This window comes from Telopea speciosissima, chromosome 7 (assembly GCF_018873765.1).
Source record: "Telopea speciosissima isolate NSW1024214 ecotype Mountain lineage chromosome 7, Tspe_v1, whole genome shotgun sequence".
Classification (NCBI taxonomy): domain Eukaryota; kingdom Viridiplantae; phylum Streptophyta; class Magnoliopsida; order Proteales; family Proteaceae; genus Telopea; species Telopea speciosissima.
Window position 1 is genome coordinate 12,846,778 of NC_057922.1, and position 12,905 is coordinate 12,859,682.

Consider the following 12,905-nt stretch of genomic DNA (forward strand, 5'->3'; position numbering starts at 1 on the left):
GCAACAGGACAGTCTTCTAGGAACCAACAGCAACTCCAGCAGCAAACAACTGGGCTTCAAATGAATCTCAGATGTGGAGGATAACACAGAAAATAAAATGAGACTGAAGACTAAACAGAAAATAGAGAAGAAAGAGGAAGAAGATGGGGATAGACTGTCAAGCCTCCCCCTCGAACCTAGGCCTCTCACCTCAAGCACTCTCTCACAAAGCCACTGACTGACTCACTCAGCAAAAACATAACTTTCTCTCTCTCTTTTTTTTTTTAAAAAAAAACCCCTCAAAGTGTTGGCTTTGTCCAGCCCCTTCACTTTATTAAATAGTAAAGCAACTATTAAAAAATTGGAAACTTCAACAATAGAAGCTATTCCTATGCTAAGATCTCTTCTTGAAACATTACAAATTAGAAAGTAGTAATAAAAAGGAAACATGTTCTTAGCTATCTAATAAAATGTAGTCTCAAATCTCTTCAAGACAGAAATAGAAACTAAATAAAATCTAACTTACAACTACTAAATAGAAACTCCAACTTTGCAATGGTTACAAAAATAGAAACCTAAGTAGATTGAAATTAAATTAAACCAGAAAATAAATCTTCCTTCTCTTGCTATCTTCAGTGTGACCTATACTAGGTCTATGTGAACAGTATTCTTTCTGAATTTGGTATTGGTCCTTTTCTTCTTCATGCTTCGATCTACATCAAACTCCCTATGGCATGGGGGGTAGCTTGGCTACCAAGCAAGTTTAAAAAAATAAAATTTAAACAATGAAAATAAAAAGTACATAGAAATAGAAACTTCTATTTAGCCTAGCTATTAACTAAGTAGCAAGACAAGGAAATAAAAACTAATAGAAAGAGCAAATACATAATTAGAAACTCACAGATCTTGGCAGCTCCCATCATTCCCATACCACCTGTCCACGTGGGGCCCACAAATCTTTCAGAAGATCTCCTTAATTTCTGCTGGACTATGGCTGCATGGGGCAGAACATTGCCTTGACATATGGGCTTAAGTATAATTATTAAGTGGGCCCAAGTGTGGGCCTGACTATGACTTAAGTTGATGGCCTGAAAAAGGCTTGGTTTGGGCTGGCCTTGTACTGCATCAAATCTATTTCCTGCATTTGTTTCTTCTCCGGTTCTCCCTGGGCTTTTTCCTGAAGATGTCAAGAAGCAGTGCTTATAGCATCCTTTTGGCGTAAGCAGAAGGCATGGAAGTGATCTAAAGAATCAAATGTAGGGTTACTCATGGGGCCCAAACTGATGAATTGTTTCGAGGAAATTCCTGCCAGCCAACTATTTAGAGATTGCTGTCCTCTTCTCTTTGTCATAGATAAGTAATTGAAGTGGATATTGAAATGGCTAAGCTCAGCAAGGATGGATGCTCCATTTCAGGATGGAAGGTGGATGGAGTTTTTTCAGGGCCTATTAGTGAAGAAGATTCTACCAGATCAGAATCGATTACTTTAAAATCTAGAACCTTTTTCTTGTTGAGTGAGGGATGGATTCATGCAATAGTGGAAGGGGTCCAGCAACTGTGATTAGATGGATGACAGATTCAACGGAAGCTCCTTGGTGATATAATCACCTAATGAGGCCTATTCAACAGCATGTAGCCCAAGCTGATATTGAGTTCCATTGGCAGCCAAGAAGTGTAAATGAGGTTGTGGGATGATTTGGCTAAGCAAGGGGTGGTTAGACCCTGGATTTTTCTTTGGAGGGTGTCTATGTTGTTGTATTTCTATATATTCTGTATCCCTATGTACTTCTATGTACTAACTCTTTTCATCATTAAAGTTTGTTACATACCCAAAAAAAAAAAAAAAGCATAACGACAAATAAATTATTTTAAATTGATTGCCAATAAATTTTATTAATTTATCCATGAACAGTTTTATTTATAATTTTTTAACAGTATATGAACGAAGTTTATTAAGTTTAAGTTGTACAAGAAGGAAGGAGGGTAAGGACTAAAGACAGCCCCTCAGAACAGACTTGAGCAAGAAGAAGAAAGGAACAAATTCACACCTCTTGAAACCCTTGAAGATGAAAGTCAAAGGGCCCTGCTTTAGCCTTGGTGGTAATGGGCCAATTAACTAAAGAATCTGAAGTTCTAGGGCTAGAGAGAGAAACTTTAGTAAGTTGAAAACCTAAAATTCTGTCTTATTTGTCTTGTGAAAGATCAATATTCTTACAGTTTAAGTTAGAAGGAGAAAAATCAATATGGAGGGTTGCCTGCTTATCCAACAGTCGCTCACATCCTTTCATTTGGCTTAAATCAAATGGTTGCTCCCCTCCCCAAATGGTCTTTTTAGCTCTAGTTCTGCTTGGAATTTTGTTAGAACCCCAACCCCCTCTGTCCCCTGACATAATCTAGTTTGATTCAAAAGTTTGATTCAAAGGCCATATTCCCCGTCATAGCTTTAATGTCTAGAGAACCCTCAACCTATGCCTCCCCACCCAATCATTTCTCCTTCATCGCCACATCCTTGTCCCCCCCTCCTGTATTCTTTGTTGGAATGGTATAGAGGATGTCACATACCTTTTCTTTTCCTGCCCCTTAGCCTCCTCTATTTGAAAAAAAGTTAGCCTCCTCTATTTGGAAAGAAGCCCTAGACTCCATTTGGCTCTGTAGTAGGAGACCCCTACCCTTCGCTTGGGAATGGCTTTGGTTGGATACAACTTTTTCTGGCAGTTCTATCTGTGATATTGCAGGCAAGCTCATATTTGGGGCCGGTATCTCTTACATCTGGATGGAGTGGAATTTTAGAAGATGGACCTCCAACTCCCGTTCCTTTGACTTGATTTGGAAAGCCATCTTCTTCGATGTCAGCTCCAGGCTTCATTTGCTCCCCTATGGTCCCCTCTTAGATTCCCCAAGGAATAGGCATATTTTTGTGTCTTGGGGTTTAGATGTATCTCTTTTCCAGTCTTCAGGCCCGTGTTCCTAGGGCTTGAGGCTTGTATAGCTCCCCCCCTTTTCTCCCTTTCCCCTTTGGGGGGTTTTTGGTAATGATATTTTTTATTCACCCCAAAAAAAAAAGATAATTAAGTGGCTTGTCCATGTACACACTACACGGCCACAAAAACACACAAAAGTATGGACAATTTTTGAGAGTCGTTTGAGGTGGTATGGTCATGTTCAACGGAGGCCTAGGGACGCCCCTAGTAAGGAGTGATATGATCCCGATTGAAGGAGCTAAAAGAGCTAGGGGAAGGCCTAAAATGACCATAGGAAAAGTTGTGAGGAAGGGCATGCATAGTCTAGGTCTTGTACCAAGTATGACCTCGGATAGAGCCTATTGGAGGGCAAGGATCCATGTAGCAGACCCTATTTAGCTGAGATTCTCCTGACTTGCTGGGCTGTGCCTCTTTCCTGTTACTTTCATCTTTTATTTTTCTTTATAGTTTCCAGCTTTCATCTGTCATTTTCCATTTTTCATTTCTCATCTCATTTCCCATCCCTCTTTTCCCCATCTCTTCATTCCCCTTTTTTGTTTAGACCTTAGTTTTCCCTACTTAGTTTTGTTTGGATCCATGTAGCCGACCCCATTAAGTTGGGATATGGCTGAGGTTGTTGTTGTTGTTGTTATATCTGTTCACATATTTTTATTTATGGACAAGTGTCTGTTTGATTTCCTCTCTATTTTCTAAATATCCGAAGATCACATCTCATTTTTATGATTCATTTCAGATGCTTAAAAGAAACACTCTTGCTACTGGATCATGGGATATCCTAGAAGAAATAAGAAGAGTGCGTCTGAAGGCAACAAAAGATATTTCAGAAACTTTTGCCAAGCAAATTGACTCATCTGCTACAGTATCAGAGAATATAGGTGTGAAGATCTCATCTGCATCTGATAAAGGATCAACACAAGTGGGTGGTACAGTCAATGATTCAAATTCTCTACCAGCTATACAGTCTGTAGCTGGAACTGCCCACTTGCCTGCAGCTCCTGCAGGGTTTTGTACTGATGATGGCTCTCCAGGTGTAGTTTGGTTTCTGATGGAAACTCTATCCATATATTCAGTAATTAATTTCGTAAAACTTTCAGTATCTGAAGTGAGTTCACCTGCAGAAAATCTGAAGCATGGAAAATCATCCCCCACAACTTTAGTTGCAGACACTGTAAATGACAGGCCAATAAATGAAGCTATGTCCTCTTGTCCAACAGTTCTTGTTTCCAAGAGGACTCAGGTGTGTGGAATTGGCTTTGGTTGGATGAGCTCAGTACATCAAGCTTTTCTTAATTCTATTAGTTATTTGTTGGTTAATATATTACAATATGGTTTCTCTAGTTCAACTTCCTAATCTCACCTGTCTAATATAAGTTGCATGGGTTAGTGTCAATTGCATAAAAAGGTTTTTTTTCTTAAGTAAAGGCTGTGGAGAAATTAAATTAATGAAAATTCTGTTGTCCTGTTTATGAAGGATCTAGAAGATTCTCGGCCTCATGAGGGAGAGGGCACTTGTTCTGTTTTTGATGATTCCCTGGTTCTGGATTCTATTTCAGTACAAAACAATGGTAATATACTGATCTTGTTTGTGAAAGTGAACCTTTATTTCCTGTATTTTTTTTTTCTTGCATCTTCATTTTCATAATATGTTGGGTTAAACAGTGCTATAATTTGTACTTGTTATCTTTGATCTGCATTAGCCATACCTTGTTCATTAATAAACTTTCTATTTTAGGTCCACAGGATGTCTCAGTTCATACCACAAATTATGGGCCAGAACTCAAGTCAGCCGAAGATACAAAGCCTGCATTTCAGGGGTTAGTTTTATTTTTCTTTCCATGCCATTAAGGTTTCGTCTTGGTTTCTTGCGAATCCGAGATTTAGAACCATGGTCGTCCCTGCTGGTGCTCTCTTCTGCTTGAGTGTCGGCCAACAAAAAAACCGTAGGGTGCTTTAATTCTTGGGCTCTTTTTACTATCTTGTATCGTAAAAGTTTGTTATTTACATTCTAATCCTTTTCATATCACATTACTTTATTATCCACATAAATACATATTTATATCACCCCCGAACATTCCCCCCCCAAAAAAAAAAAATAAAAAATAAAAATGTGACGTAGCCGAGGCACTTGCCTCAAAAGCCTTGACCCCATCTAAGTGACTGTTAGGCATTCTAGTGGGTGGCTGGTTACGAGCCCTAACAGTACTAAGCATCAACAACCCAACCAGATATGAATCTCTGAAATCACATCTGGTGACATCACAGTTGCAGGGTTCTTCAAAGAGTCGAATCTCATAGCAAAGAAGGACTTAATGAACAAGCACTTGGGATTTGAATCGCCCTAAGGTGGGGGATCTTAACCCTAAAGCCTGGGAAACAAAGGCTTGTGAGGGAAGAGATCAAACCAGAATAGATGGGGCTGCTACTACTGTCCAGAACAGAGCAGCAGCTTGCTGGTTGTCAACCTGGAGGCTGGTATTTGCAACTGTTAAAACAGAATAACAGTTTGGGAAAAATGGAAGAGAAATTAAAGAGGGAGAAGAAGAATATGAGAAGAGAAGGGAAAAGGAAGAAACTCGCACAACACAGCCTCGCAGGCACCCACAAACTCAAATCCAATTCTTTCAATGCATTTTATTTTCCTTACCGTATTACATTGAATATATAAAGAAAACTCTCTTGCATAGAAATAGAAACCTAACTAAAATGGAAACCAACTGAAGAAGAAACTAACTAACTAAGCCATATCTAAGAAAAGGAAACTACCAAAGAAATCCCTACGTAATCTACCTACCCAAATAAAACAAAATATAGTAATGATTTTATGTCAACTACCAAACATCTATCATCCCTTGCCAGACTAGAAAACTGGTTAGGACCAATCCTTGGTTTGGGCCTCCAAAATGGGTCATGTCTGTCCAGCCAGGCTAAGGCAATTGCATCAGTGGCCATCACTTAGGCTCGCCTAGCCACCATAACAACTATGTTTCGTAAAGATGCAAAAAAACCGAATTTTGTGATGATATATACAGATCTAAGTAACATCATGGGTCTTGTCCACCGCTAGAGGTTTGAAGTATCAAGTTATTTACATTGTTCCAAAAGTAAATGGCCGAAGGTTGTGCTCCGTTGGTATTTAAGAATTGGAGTTTTTTTTTCTTTCTTTTTTCTCTGCGATGCATAGCTAAACTTAGTTTTTACATTTTATTGGGGGAAGGTAAGTAAAAGTTCTATAAATGATTCCGCAGAGAAGCAACCTTTGAATGTGTTCCGTATATGCCTAGTAATATTTTGCAATAGATGCCTTAACTATGCTAGTCTTGATTCCCCTTGTACTTCGTTATGTTATTAACACCATTAGATGGCTTAAGGTCTCAACTTATTTTTCTTCCCCTTAATTTTCTACAGTGAAGCTACTGATGTCAATGGCTTTGATGATGCAAATAGGACTGACCCGCCGTCAGTTTGTCCTGTGTGTGAAGTTGTAGAAACTAAGGATTCTTGCCAACCACTTCAGTGCTCTGGTCTGAGGGAAACACATTCAATCAATGGTATGCAGCGTATTCTCAAATATTAGTATTTGATAGGATGTTAATTATCTTTTATTATAGCACAACCTTTAAATGCGAGAATAAATTTGTTAATTACTATTTTAGTTTTTGTATGACTGCTTTTAAGACTTGCTTCGTCCTTTCTATGATTGATTAATAAGTATATATATTTTTATTTTTTTTTAATCATTCGACCATGAACTTGAAACAGGAAGGAATATGGGTTCCATGACAATTTAATCAGAACAAAATTCCCTCAAAATTTATCAAAAACTTCTGTCATACAGAATGTAGTATTTAGTTTGCATGCACAAGCATACGATACAATTGAAATTTCTGTTACTGCTCACTCATCTTCCTGGCTGCGCATCCTAGCCAGTTTGTTGGTAACAACAATGTCCAATTGGGAAGCACGCTCAACAATCTCTTTCCTCTTCCATGTAGAAACATCATGTGCAATTTCTGTACAGTAGGTCCTGTTGTGCATCATCAACACTTCCAATTCTTTGATGTTGTGCACCACAATTTTCTTAAAGCCATTGGGAAGGTAATGCCAGGTCTTCTTGTCTGAGCCATACCCAATGTTGGGCATTAAAGTGCAACCCTTAAACTTCCTCCTCACTCGAGAATCAATACCTTTGGGCCTACACCAGTTTGTCTTTACAGAGATCCTCTTGAACTTCTTGACACGCTTCTTTACAATCTTCTTGGTGAGCAGAGGAACAGCCATGGCTTAGTATTAGGGTTTTTGCCAAAACTTCCAAAGCTTCATGCCACCTACACTGCGAAGTGTGAAGTCTTGAGTATATATATTTGATTACCATATAGGTTTGCATCTGGTTGCTGGTATTAATACTCAAGTCAGCAAAGCCTTATGACAACTAAATGGGTCGGCTAGTTCGCCATTTAACTTTATTGAAGGTCATGTTTGTTGTCAACCCAGAGTCATTCTTATCTTTTCTTATTTCTTCTCAAATTAAATCTTGCCTAGACCTTTTTCTTTCAATTCTCTAATCTGCACCATGCAAGTCCTCTTTTTAGTGTTGTGCTCAGTGGTATTGTTGCACATGACCAAACCATCTCAAATGACTTCCCTTCCACTTATCTCCAATTGTAGCCACTCTTAAACCACCTTAATTTTTTCCCTTATTTTTATTTATTTCTTTTGTATTTTATATTGAATACTCTTATATTATAAGATATGTCTATGTTTGTGCTGATTGGTCAGATATGCTATGAACTTCATACCTACGGTGTCACTGTTAAGACTTAAGATTACTGTCATAGACATTTAATTATCCATTGCTTTGATGGCTACCATGTAGTCATGTACCCAAGTTTGCGTGCCAAATCTTGTCTATGGAGATGAATGATGCTTTCCACTCTTCCATTTTCTTCATGCATTGTAGTCTATATTGTTATTATTGATGGGATCAGGTGTTCCATATTAAATTCATCAATAATTTGGGAAACATTGGAGAAAAAAATTTGGTCCGAATTGTAATAAATTGGAAATATTTGCGATGACATTTTGGATATTTGCAAATAATTCAGGAAAAGAATCACCATTGAAATTAAGGCCATTATCAAAGTTATGGCAATTTTCATATCCAATGGTTAAATAAACACTATCAACAAGCGTGAATCTATGGTGATTAGGTTGATGCAGGCTGTTTCTCTGGTTCTTGGAGAAATCTCACCTAATTGGGAGAGCCAAGTATTTGTACTTTAGAGGAATTTTTCTTTTTCCTGGAGAATTAGTTGATGCAGTTTTGCATATGCATGGCAGGCCCATATGACCCAGTCTGGATGCCTAGACCAAGGAGAACTAGGTCCAATAGGGATTTTAGGAATTTTTCTATTGTTTGAGGCTATTTTTGTCATTTGATATTTATTAATTTTTTTACTCATGTTTAGCTATCATTGGTAGGAGTCCAGTTTCAGTTCCTTGTTTGATTCAAACATTGTTCGAAGTGAGCTATATATGGTGTAACCCATTGATTGAAGATTTAGATTGGGATGAATAGACTTTTTTCTGTAAAGAATTGCTTGAGTGGACTGATAGCAGCCTGCTGATCGATTGCCTTCTCTCCTCTCTCAGTTTCCCTGCTTGATTCGATTCTTATTCTTCTTCCCAGGTTTGATCTTTTCTTTAAGTTTCTGTTTATGTTCTTCTTTTCCTTCATTATTTTCTGCTATTACTGGTATTCTGGTTACTGTTACCTTCTTTCCTCGCTACCTACAGTACATCTGGGTTGAACTTAAATCGATAGAACTCCTTGGGTACCCATCTGTTTGGTCTGAAACTTGGGGTATTACTATATTACCTTAGGGCGACTCCTTAGCCCTAAGTCCTTGCTCCCTAAGACTCCTGCTGTGAGAATTACAACCTACAACCAGGGCAGACTCTGAAATACTGCATGGTAGTATTTTTAGAGTTCTATCTGATTCTCCTGATATCTATCTTGATTTCTTGTCATGTATATTCGGTAGGTCTTCAAGTTTTTGACCTTCCCCTAAAATTTCAGTCCAAAGGGAACCCATATTGGTGAGGGAAGTCACCCGAAAGCAAGTTGGTACCACTGGAACTGATATGTCGAGAGGTAGAAGAAGACTGGTTCTTCATATTTGCACACGGGGACAAGTTTTCTGAAATTTATGAACATGACCTTTCTGATTTCTGTTTTTAATTGATCCCGATTCTTGTTTAAAATTCTAGAAAGCCCTTCCTACCAAATTTTAATTCCTGTTTAGTGCCTGATTCTGTTTGTCGCTCACAATGGGGTCCTGAATTTTCCACAAAATTACAGACTTACCACTGTTCCTTTTATTTGTCTATCGTGGGCCCATTGTGACCCTAATTAGGGTTTTGCAACCCGGCATTGCATTAATAGTTCTGCCAATTGTTTAGTCAATGAATTGGTTTGGAAGGGGGGGGGGAATTGACAGGTCTACAAGAACTTGTTGCACTTGGGTTTATATGTAAATGTGTAGGCCCTTTTAGGGTTTTATGGGCTTCAGGGTCCTGTTGGTGGCGGTGTACACTACGTTTTGTACTTGTTATTCTGGAAATTAAATCTATTCATTTTTTATTTCTAGAAGGAAAAAGATTTGATGGATAATAGAAACAAATAAGCAGGAACAGCAATAAAACCCTCTTGACGGTTGCCAAGGAAGTGTGACTGCAGCCAAACCCTACACTTACCCCTGAGAAAGCAAAACCTTGTTATTCCAACCCAACTGAAGCAGCAGATCTACTGCCTTTATATTACTCCTCTACTTCATCGGTTCATCCTAATAAGAAGAGATTTAATAAAGAAATAAAGAATAAAGACACCAAATCCTATCTTAGGAAAAGTTATCTTCTTTAACTACTAAAAATGTATGAGGGATGAACAACTTTTGTAAGAGTCTAATACCAACTTGTATCTAAACATATCTATTCTTGCCTTGTAAACATCCACACAAATAAACCCCTTGGAAATAAAAGAAATTACATAGAAACCCTCAATTGACTTTTGAATCCCAAGTGCTCTTCATCCTAATAAGACGAGATTTAATAAAGAAATAAAGAATAAAGAAACCCAATCCTATCTTAGGAACAGTTCTCTTATTTAACTAGACTAATCGAAATATTCAACTACTAAACTTGTATGATGGATGAACTACTTTCGTAAGAGTCTAATACCAACTTGTATCTAGACATATCTATTTTTGCCTTGCAAACATCCCACACAAATAGACCCCTTAGGAATAAAAGAAATTACATAGAAACCCTCAATTGACTTTTACATTCCAAGTGCTCATAATTTTGTACTACAATTTCACAATAAAGACATGCTCCCATGGCTATGGCTGTATGGCATAAGAGATATTTCTGTGTTATTCTTGATGTGTGGTTGCTCTAGCTTGGGTGTATGATAGGGAATAAAAATCAGATAGTGTGTAATATGAGAATATGGTAGCCATGCTTTGGTGTATCATACCATAATTATAGAAAATCCAATGTAATCTAATCCATCGTTGATGTAGTGAATGCGCTTCATGGCCAGTTTGATTTATGACCTTGGGAAAGCTCTGGCTTTTGGGTTGGATGTCATCATATGGTAAGGGGCATTTGGTTTAGGGGGGGGGGGGGGCACCCCAAACCCCCGTAGTTACACGTCCAGCTCCCACTCGGGGGGGGGGGGTATCCGTGCACCAGGCATGTGGGGGCCCATGGCCCAAAGTTGGGGGGAGTTGATGCAGTGAATGCGCTCCATTGCCAGGAATGGGAGGGTAGTTTAGTTCCACATCGGTCGCGTAGTGTACGACAGTTTGGCTTATGACCTTGTGATGGGCCTCTCCACCTTGAAGCTCAAGCTTTTGGGTTGGACGCCGTCAATCATCCTCTTGGGTCTCATCTTTTTTTATGAGTTACCTGACCTGTGGGGTTTAGAATGAACTTTATACTCCCTCAGTTAAAGACTTCACTTTGGGCTTTTTCGCTGTTCCAAATGTTAGCCCATTTCCAGAATGTAATGCATGAATTTCAGTTGCTTTTCCATTTTATCCATCATCACACTATATGAACTCGGGATCTGTGATGTAGATTAGGGCTAATATGAATAATTTAGAGAAAGTGCGAAGTTTGAATATTAGTAATGATTCCTTAACATGTGTAATTTTTTTTTTTCAGTAGACAATCTTTGTGGAGTCTGACCTTGGTGCAACGGTAAGGTTGCTCCATTGCGACCTAGTGGTTGCGGGTTCGAGTCGGGAAACAGCCTCTCCGCGAAATGGGGATAAGGTCGTGTATGACCCTACCCAGTCCCCATAGTGGCGGTAGCCTTGTGCACTGGGTACGCCCCTATTTAGGCAATCTTTGTTGAGCAGAAAGGAGTAGAGCTTTTATATGTTTTGGGAGTAGCGTACTTTAAAATGTACAATATTTGTGGAATAGAGGGAGTAGAGCTTTTATTTATATTGGGAATGACTCTTAAGTCATGTTTTAGGGTTTTATCATTCTCTTTATTCATCATACCCTGTTATTTATTTAGGACATAAGAAAGAAAAATTTGAAGTGGCTTTTGGTCTTCATTCTTTTATCGGGTTTTCCAGAAGTTATTTTCTGTGGGTACTTTTTCAACACTATCTAGTCAATGTCTTTGCAGATTCAAGAACTGCGGATGAGAATAATGTGACACAGAAAGAAGCAAATGTTTTTGGAGAAAGAGTTGCTACTAATGGTCCTTCTCTTGCATCAAGGTGACCCCTATAAGGCCTGCTCAATCTATTTTCTTTTGTTGCATAATTTAGCTGGAATCATGATTTGAAGAATCGGTATCGGATCGGCTGATTCGTATTGGTATTGGTGGGGACCAATATCGATTCCTGACTGATCCATATTGGTAGATCAGTACGAAACAAGGGTAAAAATGTAATAAAAATCCGATTTTTTTGAAGAATACAAGGGTAAATCCGTCCGATCCAGACCGATATGGACCAATCGAGATTGGGATTGGTATCGGTCGAGACCGATACCGATTACTAAAACCCTGGCTGGAAGCCCAAAATTGTACTGGGAGAAAGAGTTACTACTAATGATCCTTCTCTGCAGTTTGTCTGTAGGAGTAGATTCAGATCCTGGCCTAAGACTAGCTGAGGAGGAAGAACCAAATTCAATCAGTTCAGGCCATGGGAAATTGAATTCAGGCACCCGTTTGGAGGATAACTGTGAACTTTCAAGTGAGGCTTTCATTGAGATTCCATGCATCGAAGAAACTGATAGCAGCATTGTCAGTGGGTCTCTAAACAGATCTGGCAAACAGTACGGAGATTCATTAGAAAACCCACTGCTGTTAAATTCAGATGAGAAGGGGGAGGTAAAGAAAATGGGGAAATACAGGAGGAGAAGTAGACGAAGGGGAAAAGCATAATGCTTCTGTTCGTTGTATCATTTAATGTACACTAAACTGGAAGAGATAGAGATGCATCATTTAGGTTTTTCTTTAAACTTGTGGAGAAATGCTCACTGTTGAAGCCAAAAGGAAAACCGTCAATAGAGTCTAGTGTAGACAGAGTGTAGTCCTTTGCAAGTCCCCAATCACCACGCTATGTTGGTCCCCAAGTCTTTGAAAACCAAGTTTCTGTAGTACTCCTTTTGTGTATTTGTTTGATTCTCATGTTTGATGTACAGAATCAGGCTTGATTTTGAGTCTGGTCTAGATTTCAATTCAGAATTCCATCCAAACATGGTTTGGTCATGGATAGGTCGCAGTAACTATATAGCAGCAGAGACTGATTTTAGAATTTACCGTAATCATGGGCCCATGGCTTGTCTTATAGAGAAGATAAAAATAAAGCATGATAGACATTAAACAAAAGGACGACAGGAACTTATCTCTATCCAACTGCG

At 38.7% G+C, this 12,905-nt stretch overlaps 2 protein-coding genes across 2 annotated transcripts in view; one reads left to right on the forward strand and one right to left on the reverse strand.

Annotated features, from left to right (window-relative positions):
* Positions 1-12,612, forward strand: part of LOC122669102 — a 28,852-nt gene extending 16,240 nt beyond the window's left edge. The window contains exons 6-12 of the mRNA XM_043865779.1: positions 3,694-3,988; positions 4,079-4,197; positions 4,432-4,525; positions 4,693-4,774; positions 6,366-6,508; positions 11,662-11,755; positions 12,108-12,612. Coding sequence (XP_043721714.1) covers positions 3,694-3,988; positions 4,079-4,197; positions 4,432-4,525; positions 4,693-4,774; positions 6,366-6,508; positions 11,662-11,755; positions 12,108-12,426 — 1,146 coding nt within the window. The 3' untranslated portion in view covers positions 12,427-12,612. The remainder of the gene's footprint in view (positions 1-3,693; positions 3,989-4,078; positions 4,198-4,431; positions 4,526-4,692; positions 4,775-6,365; positions 6,509-11,661; positions 11,756-12,107) is intronic.
* LOC122669103 (60S ribosomal protein L32-1-like) lies at positions 6,785-7,293 on the reverse strand. Its single transcript, XM_043865780.1, has one exon. The coding sequence runs from the start codon at positions 7,236-7,238 to the stop codon at positions 6,855-6,857; it is 384 nt and encodes a 127-aa protein (XP_043721715.1). The 5' UTR covers positions 7,239-7,293; the 3' UTR covers positions 6,785-6,854.
* Positions 12,613-12,905: the final 293 nt, after the last annotated feature.

Excerpts from the sequence above, each read along its gene's own strand:
- LOC122669103 (XM_043865780.1), bottom strand. The coding sequence starts at position 7,238 with ATGGCTGTTCCTCTGCTCACCAAGAAGATTGTAAAGAAGCGTGTCAAG.